The 15,450-nt window shown below is 36.8% G+C and overlaps 1 protein-coding gene across 1 annotated transcript in view; it reads right to left on the reverse strand.

The window, feature by feature from the left end:
* Positions 1-11,481: 11,481 nt before the first annotated feature.
* Positions 11,482-15,450, reverse strand: part of pdcl3 (phosducin-like 3) — a 41,336-nt gene continuing 37,367 nt past the window's right edge. Inside the window, exon 6 of the mRNA XM_072577628.1 lies at positions 11,482-14,586. Coding sequence (XP_072433729.1) covers positions 14,444-14,586 — 143 coding nt within the window. The 3' untranslated portion in view covers positions 11,482-14,443. The remainder of the gene's footprint in view (positions 14,587-15,450) is intronic.

Raw genomic sequence — 15,450 nt, forward strand, 5'->3', positions numbered from 1 at the left:
ACCCTGGTCTGGCTGGGACCTTCTCATGGCAGGTGGCTCACAACATGCAGATCAGAATCACTGCTTTTACTTACCTTCATAACCAAGTTCTAGGGCATTATCATGCACTGAATTTCAATTCACAAAACTTTAAATCTGTGCATCCAAATGGTGATTGCTCCAATCATTGCTGGCATTGATCCTTCCATGAGATTAAGTACATGCAACTGTGCCTGGCTTCCTAACTACTGTCACTATCTAATATAGGCTGTATTGCTGTGGAAAAGACGTAAGTGTATTATTGTATGTGGTACAATGTGTCTGATGATACCTTTCAACCACACTATCCCCATAAACCTTTATGTCTTTGATAATCAAAAATTTATCAACCTTACCTTTAAACATTCTCAAAGACCAAGTTTCTGACAGAGCTTTGGAGTAGAGAATTCCAAAGTATCATCACCCTCTTGAGTAAAACAATTCTCATCATCTTGGACCGAAATGGCTTCACCCTTATTTTCAATTACTGCCCCCAAACAGATGCAGGTAAGTTGATTCTCCTATCTGCCTATCGCTTTGAAGTATTCTTTAAGTTTCAAAGAAATCACTTTTTATTTTTCACAACTGTGGAAGCTATAAGCCTGGTTTACCCAAAATCTCTTCATAGAACAGTCTCACTATCCCAGTCTGATGAAGCTTTGTTGCACTCTCTTTGTGGCAGTAGTGTTTTTCCTAAGATAAAGTGACAAAAACTGCACAAAATACTCCTGGTGCAATCTAAATAAGCTTCTATACAATTGATGCAAGACTTCACCACTTCCACACTCAAATTCCCTGGCAATCATTCTATCAATAATCATTTAGCTGCTATTTATCTATTCTCCATTATACATTTTCTTGACTCTGTTTTATGTGGACTCACATTTGTCTTGTCAAACATTTCCTTTCCATGCACTTTTGGAACATGTTACAGTCAATTTTCATGCTTTTTGCTGGGTTGCATTTCTTTCCTATACTTCCTTTTCTTATTAGTTTCTTGATCCTTCTTTGCTGTATTCTAGAAGCTTCTTAATCCTCAGATGTATCACTATCTCTGTTGATTTTATAGGTCTTTTGTTTTTAGTTTAAAACAATCCTTAACTTCCTTCATCAGCCATTGTTGACTGATTTTTTTCTGAATTTTAACACCTTGAAGGGTGGTGGGGTTTATCCAATTTGTCTCCCATCTTGTGGCAGCTCAAGACAAAAGAAAGGAAACCCAGTGGGAATGCAACAAAATCAGAACCTCTGGGCAAATGACATTGTTTTATAGCTAGAGAGGTGGATTTGATACTGCATGAAGTAAATACAAAAAAAGTTTCTCCTGTTTAGCACTCAGGAAATTCTCTCTACAAGACAGTAGGGCCACATGTGCAGGCACCACCTCTGCTAAACATAGTTAAAATCACACAACATCTGGTTATAGTCCAACAGGTTTAGTTGGAAGCACACTAGCTTTAATTGTGCTTCCAATTAAACCTGTTGGACTATAACCTGGTGTTGTGTGATTTTTAACTTTGTACACCCCAGTCCAACACTAGCATCTCCAAATTATGTCTGCTAAACATAATTGGCAATATTGTGGTACAATAGCAATACTTTCATGTTAGATGGGATCAGAAATACATGAATGGCTTTGAGGTTGTTGTCTTTCGGCTTTATTCCACCTGTCGTCACTCTATACCCTCGAGTATCATTGACTAGATTGTCAATAATCAAACAAGATTCTGGATTAGTGGTGCTGGAAGAGCTGCTCCTTGGATGCTGCCTGAACTGCTGCTCCTTGGATGCTGCCTGAACTGCTGTGCTCTTCCAGCACCACTAATCCAGAATCTGGTTTCCAGCATCTGCAGTCATTGTTTTTACCTCAGTAATCAAACAAGGGCAGACTGATCCACATTCACTATTTAGACTGAAGTATCTGTGTTTCTCAGTCTCTGAACCAGTCTCAACTTAAAGTGATAAGGATTGGTTAATCAAGCTGCTTCGAGGAGAAAGTGAGGACTGCAGATGCTAGAGATCAGAGCTGAAAATGTGTTGCTGGAAAAGCGCAGCAGGTCAGGCAGCATCCAAGGAACAGGAGAATCGACGTTTCGGGCATCAGCCCTTCTTCAGGATTCCTGAAGAAGGGCTGATGCCCGAAACGTCGAGTCTCCCGTTCCTTGGATGCTGCCTGACCTGCTGCGCTTTTCCAGCAACACATTTTCAGCTCTAATCAAGCTGCTTGTCAAAGTTGCCTTCCTGAATGGAATTGCCCCCTCAGCTTTTGGAGGTCAGTGTACATACATTATCTCTCCAGTTCGAGCCATCAGTCAGGAAGAGAGAATGCAAGTTCATTCTATCACTCTAAATGAAGCATCCAGGATCAAACATTAAATAACCTATTGTTTCAGATGCAAAATCCATAATGGCTATAATCATAGAAGCCCTACAGTGTGGAAGCAGGCCATTCAACCCATCGAGTCAATTCCAAAGAGCATCCCCTCTCCTATTTCCATAACCCTACATTTCCCATGGCTAATCCACTTAGCCTGCACACTTTTGGACTGTGGGAGAAACCAGAGCACCCAGAAAAAAACTCACAAGACATAATTTTGATTTGACCTTGATCTTGATTTTTTTGTCATGTGAACCAAAGTACAAAAATACAGGAGTACAGGGAAACGTTATAATGTCGCCACTCAAAGCCCCATATTACGGACAAGTACCTAGTTACAGAATCTTAAAAACAAGGTAGAAAGAAAGATTAAAGTTAAAAGTTAATATTGCAGTAATTGGAGAATAGCGTGAAACATACAAAATAAGGCAGACCGTCTTAGTTTTAAGTAGATTTTTTTTTTTAAAAGCTGAAAATTCCAACATTACAGTCTTTCTTAAGTACCTAGCCACAGTGGGATTGCACTTCGAGGAATCACCTCGCAACCGGAGGTCCACACTGAGGCCAACAGTCCGCCATGCCAGTTCCAAAGATCACCACATTGGGTGAGGAGGCTGCCACACCAGGCCATGAGTCTGCCATACTGGGCTTAAAGACCACTGAGCAGGCAGAAAGACCACAATGCTGGACTGAAAGTCTGCCATGCTGGGTGAGGAGGCCACCACTCCGGGCTGGGAGGTTGCGTCACCTGGACAGGAGGCCGCCTCACTGGGTCTGCCCTGAGTCTGATGCCAGGAGTCTGCGGCTGGGGAGAAGAAAGAAGAGAGAAGGAAAGAAAAACACAAAAGAGGAAGAAAAACGGAAAAGGAAGAGCTTTATCTGAAGCATCCTAATCCACTGCCATCTTGCATACAGGGAAAATCTGCAACCTTCATACAGCCAGTTGCCCGAGGGTGGAATCAAATCCAGGTCCCTGGTGTTGTTAGTCAGCAATAAGAACCACTGAGCCACCGTACCACCCTGTCCAAATGGCAGATAATGATAGATCTATCTGGAAATCATTCTAGTCAATATTCTGAACATCTTTGGCAGTTCTGTCAACTGAATTTGACCTTTATCAGTGACATTATTAAACTGAATGCTCTGCGGACATGAGTTGAAATCCCATGCTGCATATTTGCACAGTCACTTCCAAAGATGTTCAGCAATCTCATTGTACTTAGTAAAAACTTGTGATTTGAATTGGCAATATTTTTGTACAATGTTAATTCTTTCACATTAAATGGGGTCAAAAAATCTTGAGTGTCAAATTTTGTTGGATAATCACTGCTGAAAACCACAATCTTCAGGCTATGTGCTGAACTTAATCTGTAGGATATTCTGTGACTGAAACACCTTCATATGTATCAAAAGCAATAAAATATTGTCTCTGGTCGGTTAATGGTATATGAAGAGAGCTCTGTTTTATGTCAAGTTAAGAAGTAATAAAATGATGTTGATGGTGCTTGGATTGTAGAAAGTGGACCATTGACTTGAATTATAACTTGCCCTGCCTTAAGTCTATGTTTTCTTCTTTTGGGTTGTGTAAAATGGTTAGGTTCAGGATACATGGAGATTTTGGTTGGCTATACCATCTACCTCAAGTTATGCAATCAACCAACAGACAGATAATCACTGAATAATTGAGTACAATGACCTTGATCATTCTCAATACTGAGTCTGGACCTCAAGTCAAACAAGGAATTCTCTGACTGATTACATCTACTATCCTCCCTCAGCTCGTGACTCACTACTCCTTTGTTTAGAATCACTAAGGGTGGTTTATTTCATTGTCAATTGTTATGATCCATGCTAATGAAAATATCGGACAAATTAGGTTTTATTTTTACCATTTTGTTACTACAGTGGCCAGCCACTGAACAAATCAACATGAAGCTTTCGATGTACTTTTAACAAAAGAACAGCAGATTATTACACAAAAGTAAAACAAAGATATATATTATTATTTGGAACAACTTTGAACGATCTTCTCAAAAACAACAAAAAGGAATAGTTCATACCTTTTATCCCTAGTAATATGCTTTATAGACACCCAACTCCAATGAAGCATTATCTCTTTCTTTAGTCTTTCATTTCATTTTAGTAAATTGACTAGCATTTCAATTTGGTGACTTTCTGCACATTCATCCTGAAGTCATACAGCCATCCAGGATAATGCAATTCTATATTTCTGATTGAACTCTTAAGAAATAATCTCAAGGATTTGACTATTGTATAAACTGCTAAACAGCACGTCCAAAGATATGAGTCATTCCTGATAAACTGGAACCTGCTTTGGGCACCTAGCCTCCCATTCTTTAAGTCATCAAAACTCAAGTCAAAAATAAGCAGGAATTATCTCACTAGACAGCTTGTTGAGTTAATTAACTTGCGTCACAATATTTCTTGGAAAGGCTATCTTTAGCTCACTGCTTTGAACCTTTTTAAAAACCTTCACAGAACTAAACCAAAAATGCATTTACCTCTGCTTTAGATTCCAAATTACAAATAGTAGTAAAATACTATAAACCTTCACCACTCAATCATCGGAATGGCTCAGTAGCATGATGTCTATCTGTGCTGGTTGAGACTTGAAGAATGTCTGGGCTGGGGTTCAGCAGATGTTGAGAACCAATGCTGGAAAAAATTCTTGATTGACCTCATACAAACTAACCTAACTGTCACCAATATAAGTACCCACTACAGCATAGGTAGAAGAGAGCAATGCATAAAAATAAAGTGGTGTCTTAGAACTTCTGAAGAAGAATCACTACAGATTTGAAAATTAACTCTGTTTTTTCTCCACATATGCTGCCAGATCTGCTGAGGGTCTCCAGCATTCTCTGTTTGTTTCAGATTACCAGCATCTGTAGTACTTTATCTTTACTCCTTTCAGAGTTGCATATTTCCATACAATCCCTTCTATTTTTCTAAACTCTAAAGAATATAAGCCCAGTTTACTAAGCCTGTCATCATTAGGACCATTACCATCTTCAATCTGAGAGTCAAGTGGATGATTCATCTTGGCCACCTTCTGAGGTGCCGACCGTTGCAGACACTGGTCACTTTAGCACTACCTCAAAGTTTCCAACCAAGTCACACATCATCCTGACTTGGAAGTAGATCACTGTTCCTTCGGCATTACTAGATCAGAATCCTCAACATCTCAATAAAACTGTGAGTACTGTATTCACACAGACTGTAGTAGTTCAAGAAGGCAGTCATCGCCAATTTCTCAAGAACAGTTAGGGAAGGACAATAAATGTCAGCTTTCTCAGTAATGCCCATGGCCCATCAGCAAATAAATAATTACATTTTTATGAGATAGTTAAGAATCCTAATCCATTACGGCTTATTTTAATATTATTGTGCAAATCTTTTAATTTAATTCACTGTTTGATTTATCTTCTCTTCTGGGAATGTCCATCTTGAAGATGCTCTACTCATCTCAAAAGTACATAAACAAAATTTCTAACATCTCCCAGTTCTGAAGAAATCATACCAAACTTGAAATGTTAACTCTGTTTCTCTCTCAACAGATGCTGCCAAAATTGCCATGTTTCGCCAGCATTGTGTTTACATATTTTATATTTGCTTAATATCATTGCTTTTATCTGTCTCCACATACAATATCATTATTTTCTTTACACATGTTTATCTCACTTTTCAGTGAGTGCCTCTGGATGTTTTAAAAATTTAATCTTCAACATATCATGCTCCCTCTAAAGACAAAGAGCCACAAATGGCTAGTAGGGGGTGGAAATGGCTGGAAAATTATTGAGGTTTTCTGCGTTGATTGTCCACTTCTTTGGGCTATTAATCTTGCTGTAAAGAAGCAAAGAACAAATGTCTTTGCTTCCCTAAAGTAGTAAAGAAAACTAAGTGGCCATTCTTGTGTGCCCCATACTGTCCAGTCAAATCCAATAAGAACAATGCACAGAAACAAAAACAGAAGTTGATGGAAAAGCTCAGCAGGTCTGGCAGCATCTGTAAAGAAAAATCAGAGTTAATGTTTCAGGTCCAGTGACCCTTCCTCAGAACAGTTCTGAGGAAGGATCACCGGACCCAAAATGTTAACTGATTTCTCTGCACAGATGCTGCCAGACCAGCTGAGCTTTTCCAGCAACTTGTTTTTGTTTCTGATTTACAACATCCACAGTACTTTTGGATTTTATGAACAATGCACAGTCGTGTCCGCTCAGATCCATGATGTGAGGGTCGTCAAGTGAGAGAAGTAAAAGAGAATTCACACTCAAGTTCATCAAATTTATGGCAGAGGCTGAGCAAAATCTGGATTCCAATTCATTTTTATTCTTATCAAGTCTGCCATCTTGTGTGCTGTTAGGGGACTGCAGAGTCTGTTAGATTTCTATTTCATCTATGGTTAAATTCTAAGAAATAATCACGTGACTTATTGAGGCAAATCACACACTTTCCTCAAGTCTTATCCATAGAACTGGCAACATAAATGGAAGAGACTGATCCATTCTACCATTGTTAAGAACTAATGGTATAATTGACCAGAGGTCTTAAAGAAAACCTTAAGATAGTGGAAGTAAAACTTTCTCGACTTGGATGGCTAGGAGTCGAAAGAATAAAATATGAACCTTTCAAAAATCTTCAAACTAGATAGGCTTTAATGCTTATAGCTGATATCATGGGAGGTAACTCCAAATTTCGTAACGTTGACAAATAATGCTAATAGCCTGAACTTAATTAGTTCTATTGCAAGAATTTAGGCAATTTACTTGCCATATAAGGCATGCTAGGAATTGCAGCATGGTATTTTCTATGTATACTAGAAATATTATAACTAACAAGGTTTGAGAGGAAAACCAAGATGTACTAAGAACTGGGAGAGTCAAACAACACAACAGTAAGAAAATGCTAAAGCATTAGATGGGGTCAGGGCAAGGGAATGCAATAAGATCTGAATTAGGCTCACTGTACAAGTATGTGAACATGTGGAGTGTGGTACATAAGGTTGGAGAACTGCATGCTGAGGAAGCCATGTGGAAGTATAAGGTTGTGGAGATACAGGAGATCTGGCTGAAAAACATACAGAATACAAAATATTATATACAGGGCACTAAATTTTCCTGGATGAAAGGGAAGGAAAGAAAGGAAGAGGGACAGCAATTTTGTTTAAGGATAATGTTACAGTGCTAGAGAGAGGATGTCCTAGAGGTGGCAAGGACAGAATATATTTGGTCAGAGATATTAAACAATGGAGGTACTACTATACTGTTGGGAGTATGTTCTGTAGGCCTCCAAAATAGTGGAAAAAGACTGAGGAATAAAGTTGCAAGGAAAGTAGGGAGATGTATGTATAGTTTTTGTTAATAATGGTGGGATTTTATTATCTTAGTATAGCTTGGGAGACCAACAGTAGAAAGGACAGAGAGGAGCAAACTTCTAATGTGCATTCAGGAATATTTTCTACATTGGTATGTTTCAGTCCAATGAGGAAGAAGCCTTCTGCTAGATGTTGTTGTAGGAAATGAGGTGAGACAATTGGTATCAAGGCAATGGGTTCCCAAGATGTGGTCATGATTCCCAATAGAATTGCAGTTATAGATGTTGCAGTTGCATGCTGTCCCTCTGAGTTATCAATAGTGACTGTGGAGAGGATATTCTGGTCAGGACACTCCAACCCACTCTTTGTTTAGAACCAAACAGTAAAGAGGTGAATGGTGAGCCTAAAATAGACTTCTAACCTTCAGAAACACCTAGAGTGATAGTTATTGTGCAGTACCAGGATGTTTGTGCAATGACTGGTGCAGGCAGAGGCAGGGAAATGAAAATTAGTCACTAAGTGCAAACGAAAATCATGTAGCTGAGCCAGGTAGGTAAGTGGCTACTTCAAACTTTATTGTGTTTCAGTTCCTGATTGTCTTTGTACAGCAAAGGGTGTCTAGAAAATGAAAAGCATTACTGTAGTAAGCTAACAATATTTAAGAATTTAACTTGACTTCACAGAATTTTGTCACTAGGGAACATGGAGAGCTTGGAATCTACATGTATATCTAAAATAACATATTTACAAAGTGGCTTAAAAATAAATGTTTTCATATTTATATAATAAGTTTAATAATTTATAATGACTTTAATAATTATATACTCAGTGTTATAATGCTCTTTGTTGCTGGTTTGCCTTTTCTTGTGTCTATGGTGTCTACCTTATTTTCAAACATTAAAATGGTTTCACTTTCAACAGTAGTTTGGGAAGTAGGGTATTAAGGGACAGTTTAGAAGACAGTGTTCATAGTGTAGAGCTTAGGTGGTTTACAGAAAAAAGACATCAAATTGTGCAGTGTATAAATAATTGGTGAAGGTTAATTTCTGTGAGAATGAAAATGGATCTGTCCTGATAAATTGGAATTAGAGATTGGCAGATAAAACTGTAATTGACCGTTGGGTTATTTGTGAAGAGAAAATACTCCAGCTACAATCAAGGAAGAGGATATTGGCAAAGTCGTTGTGATAGTGGAGGTAGTTGAGCCATTGAATGGGCTAAAAAGTGAGAAGGAGGAATTAGAAACACTTGCTGAAATTGAACTGATATTGATAAGTTAACAGTACTAGAAGAGGGAAATTGCAGATCCATTGTCTATCATTTTCCAATCTTTCGGAGGTACAGTGTAGTGCGGAAAAAAACCCCTCAGCAACTATAGCATAACCTCTGTGGTGGTAAAGCTTTTTAGAAATGATAAATTAGGACAAAATTAATAGCCCCTTGGAAAAGGATGAATTTAAGTAAGGAAAGTCAATAAGAACAGGTCAGAGCTGGGAATTCTGCCCTGAGTGAAATATCTTCTCGCTCCCATTTTATTTATTTCAAGATGTGCAGCTCTAACAACACCCAAAGCTCAACACTACTAGGAGAAAGCAGTCCATTTGATTGGAATCTCACCAATTAACTAAAATGTTCACACTGGCACTTGCCTGCACCGCATCAACATGTCAAGTTGTCACCTATACAAACAGGGAGAACGTCCAGCTGTGAGTTCCTCTCCAAGGTTCACACCATTCTGACAAAAATATATTATATCCTTCATTGTCACTAGGTCAGAATCCTCAAACTTCCTACCTATTCATTCATCATATACATTTCAGCAGTTCAAGGCAGCAGTTACCAGCAGCTTCTTGACAGAAGTTCAGGATAGGCAACCAAGGCTATCCATGACAGCATTGTCCATATTGCATGTAGGAATAATAAAACAAACAACAAACAAACAATAATAAAACATGTCCAGCTCTGCAAACGTACTGACCCTGTAACTTGGTAAAATTCCACCTTACATATTGTTCCATCTCATTATTTGCTGCCCTCAAAGGTCGTAGACAGAGGTCAGCAAATAATGATATAGGAAAATTTAAAAAAAGGTCAGCAGGTCTAGCAGCATCTGTGAACAGACAATAGGTCAACATTTATCTTCTGGTATGACTCTTCTTCTATACTACAGATGTCATTACCAGACCTGAAACATTAAACTTTGCTGCTTGCTCCAGAGATGCTGCCATACCTGCTGAGTTTCTCCAGTTTTGTGTTTGTTTCTGATTTCCAGCATCTGCAGGCTTTTGCTTTTATTCTAAATTTGAAAAGGTATTTGTAACTGAGCATCTACAACAAATCTGATTGCATTCAGAAAGCTTCTAAGATACAATTTCTAACTCTTTTTGTGAGAATGACTCTCTGGAGCACGGTTGTCTTAGATTAATGTTTCTATAGTACTGGTAACAGCAGTTTGAGATAATCTGGATCTTTCCAGGTGCGAATGCATTAACTGACAATAATTCTTAACATTTTACTTGTCGAATTGCCTGAATTTGAAAAGAAAATAAGGAGCGTGACTGATCTAAATTTAAAAAGATTGCTGTTAAAGGCATTCAGAATCACATCAGGCTTAAAAACAAGATCAAGCATCAAATCAGTGTTTAAAATTAAAACATTGAGAGGTCATATGCCCTAGTAAATAGATCTTCTATCTTTAGTCCTCATATCTTTCTGATAATTTTGAAACTGTCACCATTGAAAGAATTTTGGCAGCTGTAGGTTCAGCTATTGATTTCATTTTCTACCATTTAAGGAAACAATTGACAGTGGTAAACAGCAAAGCAAACTGGATTGGAAATGTGGTGCTGGTTTTAAGTTGTGCAAGGTGAGGAGGAACTGGACAAGTGGTGGTCACTGGCTGTCCTTGTCAGGGTCATTTACTTTGCTGCCCTTGTCACTTTCAGTTTTCATCTTCAGATTGTCAACTCCCACCTTGGAAAGTACGTCAGCCAATTTCAGCTCTGGAAAGTCATGGGAGGCCCTCCAATGTTGAGAGTCTGCCTACAGTCCCTCACTAGACAATTAGCACAGACCCTGGCCTTTAACTGGCTACAGTGCTGAGAATTCCAGTGGCTATGCATTAGGTAAGGAGTTGGACTTGCACACTTTTTTCTAGTTCTCAACTAGATTGAAAATCCAGCCTAAGGTTCTTCAGGATATACTGTTCCATTGGGTAACATAATTCATCATTCACTCTGACCTCTCTCTCTCTTTCTCTCTCAAAGACTTCAAACAAACTTTCAATTTTACAAAAATAATTATGTATACTATCTGTAAAGATTGGGACATAACCAATTAAATATATTTTAAACTTCAAAAGTTCAGAATAACAAACTTCAAAGAACCTTGTATTTGAATTAAATAGATTGGTTCCTCCAGGACATAGCTGACTCAACAATTACATGGTAACCAAACTCCTAAGTAAAACTGACAGGAATGAACTACTTTAATGATAAACACAAAAATAATTCATCTTTCCTTTTTAAAAACTGGCAGCTTGCTCCCAGGTATTTACCAAAGTCACTCCAAATTGCTGCCTTTAAAATTAATCGGCTGTACCTCAGGATGAGTCATTTTCTGCTCAGCAATAATCTACAAAAACTCAACTGAGATTAGAAATTCTATGCTGATACGTTGTTCCACTTTAGTTATGTAAAAACTGGTACAAACATCTCTATTTAATTTTGAAATGAAAATGCAAAGCCAGCAGTGAGGTTTATACCCAAAACAATTTAATTCTGAGAATACAACACATGAACAAAATATATCATATCCTGCTGACATGATTTTGTAGGAACATGTATAGAAAACAGCAAATGAATATACATAATTTAGAGGAACTTTTCCACAATGCATAAAAATGCAATGGCTGTGGTAAGACAAAATTGAGTTCTCACTCTTACAATAAGCAGCCTTTATGCAATTGACGTCTAGCCTCTGAATTAAATTACAACACAGAACACTCCTAGGTTTTTATACATTGATTTTACTTGGATGTGTGGAATATTATATTTTCATTGGAGATTACTTCCTGGTACTATTACACCACATGTCAGTGCTCTTACATCATTACTAGAAAACAATGGCATTAACTCCACACACAGCCAAATTAAACCATTAATTGATCATTCTTTTGGATGGCATCTGAAAAAGAAAATATTAAAAATTTACCTTGTTTGTAACATTAAAACATTTCAGGGGTGAAACCCTATTGGCTGGGATACCAGTTAATTTTCAATACAAGATCTATTGCATATTATGTCGGTATAAAGGTGCCATCACCATAAAGAGTCAGTACCAAAGATGATCACTTCTTAAAAAAAAAGGTTTTTATTTAAATAACGAAAGCTACAAATTTAAAATGAGCTATTTTCAACTTAAGTAAGAAAAAGCGAAGGTGAAATAAGTCAGGAAGGTGAGGTTGAGAGAAAATAGAAGACTTGGCAAGGAAGAACAGTATTAAAAACATTTATTGTGCAGTAAAGAAGATCCTTCCAAAATCTGAGTAATCCTATTCCAGCAGAGTTTGAATTTGTTTCAATGATGTTTGCAAACTGAGAATCTTTATTAAAAAGTGTTCAGTGAGGAAACTGGAAATTTCCTAGTCATCAAGTGTTATACTTAAAGACTGAAGGCAATCTCACTGTGGGTTTCATACTACCATATATGCTCCATTCAGAAAAGTTTCAAAAATTTCTTTTTTTGCTTTTGTTAGTAAAGGACATACAAATAATTGTGCACATTAGAACATCAAGCTCAGATTTATTGTTAAGTTAAAGTATGTTCCCATTCCTTGCCAAGTCAAATTCCTTGTACTTACACTTCATGTAAAATAGCTAGGTATCTAAGCCAAAGATCTTTCTACCAGTAATCTATTTAACTAATTAGCAATGGGTATTAATAGCTTACATTTGATAGGGAGTGAAATATGCTTAATTTCATAAAGAATTAATCCATAAAGAAGTCTGTAAGTTGGTTTTGTACTTGATTAAACTCTTCCTGGGTAATCTATCCAAAGCCATGTTACAGCTGTACAAAAAGGCACAAATTCCTGCCGTGAACAGCAATTTTTCATTCTTCTCAGATGCAAGAGCAGGACTAACAAAGCTCACTCGTTTAGTCAAACATGAGCAAACTTTCCCTCTGCACATCACCAATTTTCCTACATAACCTGTATGGATGGGATTCAACAGAAGCTGATCATTCCACAGATATTGGCAGCACTCCAGTTGGTTCCAGGTTCACAGAAAAAAAAAGCCAGTTAATTTTAACATATTTGACCACAATCAGATCATGGTGAACCTAATCTTGCTCCAGTATAATGCTATAGCTTTTCCTGTTACATTTCCAGTGGTTCTACAGTACCTTTTCTGCAGGACTGATTTCATGCTATGTAAAGTTTCACGGGAACTTTCCAGTATTTGGCCAAACAGGCAATATCAAAGTATGAACCCCTACAATAAGTACTAGCAATCGATCCTAACAATTGATGAAGTGGGTGGGGGAAGGGAAGGTATGTAGCAATATTATAGTTATCCATTTTCCACAAAATAGGAGTCACTTGCTTAGAATCAGCAGTGATTCCTCTAATTCATCATCCTCTCATTTACCCCAAAGGTGTATATCAGGCATTAAGTCTGAAGTCTGTAAGATTTAAACAACATATTGGAAACACCATTTGTATGGATGATTTTGGATTGTTCCAGGATTTTATTTTTTAGGATGGAAGAAATGGAATATTAGGTCATAGTGGATTATATCAGATATAGCCATTGTTAAAATTAGCATCATAATACCATCCCACAGTTTTGCTATATTCAGATATCAACTGGACCGAAGAACTTTATTTAAGAATGCCAAGATTTTATTCAAGATTTTACTGCTTTCACAAAAGAGTTATAAATTAAATAGAATGTCAATGCAGTAGACAGCTGCATTTTTGAAAACAATTGAGGTCTTTCGAAGAGTGAATATGAAAACAAAAATTGAATGATTACAAATGTAAGAATTTGAATTCTTACTTTTTTTTCTGTTAATGCCATGACCACTCTCTAGAGCTTCCATTCGAATGCACTTCTACTTCTAAAGGCAATTCCTCACACTTGCATATGGGAAGAATTTTAAGTACCAATATTTTGCACTAAATGTAAAAATATTACACTAGAAGTAGGTCCAGTCCATAACATTGACTCAGAATGAGTTAATCATTGAGTTTATGATAATGGTGATTTTTTTGTCAACTGGAGGGTTCAAAATTAAGCTGGAGTTTTTGAAGCACAAGGGCACTTATTGGTATGTTTTGATTTTTGTTGAAAATGAAGAAGGAACTCACTACTTTTTAAGGTAATGATCAGAACTAAAAATAATATCAGGTCACACACACAGAGTGGGTTGACACTGTTTTGAAGTGTTTATTTTTTTTTAAATGTCAAATCTATTCTCAGATGTAATTTTCATAAGTTTTACTGAGTTACCACAAATATTGAGTAATTTATTTTGAATTACATTAAATGTTTTTAAATTTTACCTCATTAAAAACACATTGTGTGTTCAATGATATGCAAACACAGTGACTGAAAACTCAAAGAGAGTCCTTTCAACCTGAAAGTAATTTGCACTGAAATTATCCAATGTACTCAGAATGGAAACTTTACCCAGTTATATTTAAATAACTAATCTTCTTCAGAATCACTGTTGCTCTTTAATGGAGCACTTGTCCTGATAGATGACATCAACTTATCTTCAATCTTTCTTCGTGGATTTTCCTCTAGCTCAGTTTTGATTGCACCAGAATCTGACAGTTTCCATTCCAGTTCTTCATTGAAAGTAAAGCAAGGAGAAAATGAGACAATATAAGGAACATTACAATATTATTTAATTCAAAAAGACTTTAAAAAATAGTATCCTCCTCCCTCCATTCCTGCAAATGGAACTTATCGTCATTCAGTTATTAACTGGTGGGCATAAATACTAAATCACAATATGTGAGTGTATATTCAAATAATTTGGATCAGCTCCGTATTGTATACACTATGATTAAAAGCCTCAATGAATCTGATTACCCATACTTTTCAAAGGTTACCACACGAAATCTGTTAAGCAAAAGATGTTATGTGATCTGATGCTTATTTTAATCAAATAGCTAATTGACTATTTGTGAATGAAGAACATATTTAGTAGCAGTTAATTGTCTAAATTGCTGAAATCATTTTGATATTAATTTGAATCATCACCTAAAAAGTACTGAGAACATTATGTTTATGGATGGTTCTTAAAGAAAATAGCTGATTTTAACCAACAATAGTGTTATAAGTCTTTGGGAAAAGGGAGACATTTATTTTTGAGAAAAAAAATCCAATACTGAGAGACTGCAGTACAATTTAAGTTAAATTCTTAACTGTGTCTGTTATACTGCCTCCCAATCTAAATACTTGACTATTTTTAGTAGCCTGCCCACGGTTCATACCCTCCCAGTGCAGCAAATTCTCTCTTCCCCAGCATCGACTCATTTGATGCACAACAAAATCAGTTTGTTTTTATCTTTTCAATGTTTTATTGCCCCCAATTTAGTTCACCCTGCACTTTTGTGAAAAGAATTATATAGATTGTCATAAATGATACACATTATATAATAAGTCATAATACACATTTAAAATGTGCACAATTAGTAAACTTACAT

Source organism: Chiloscyllium punctatum, chromosome 9, assembly GCF_047496795.1.
Source record: "Chiloscyllium punctatum isolate Juve2018m chromosome 9, sChiPun1.3, whole genome shotgun sequence".
NCBI lineage: Eukaryota > Metazoa > Chordata > Chondrichthyes > Orectolobiformes > Hemiscylliidae > Chiloscyllium > Chiloscyllium punctatum.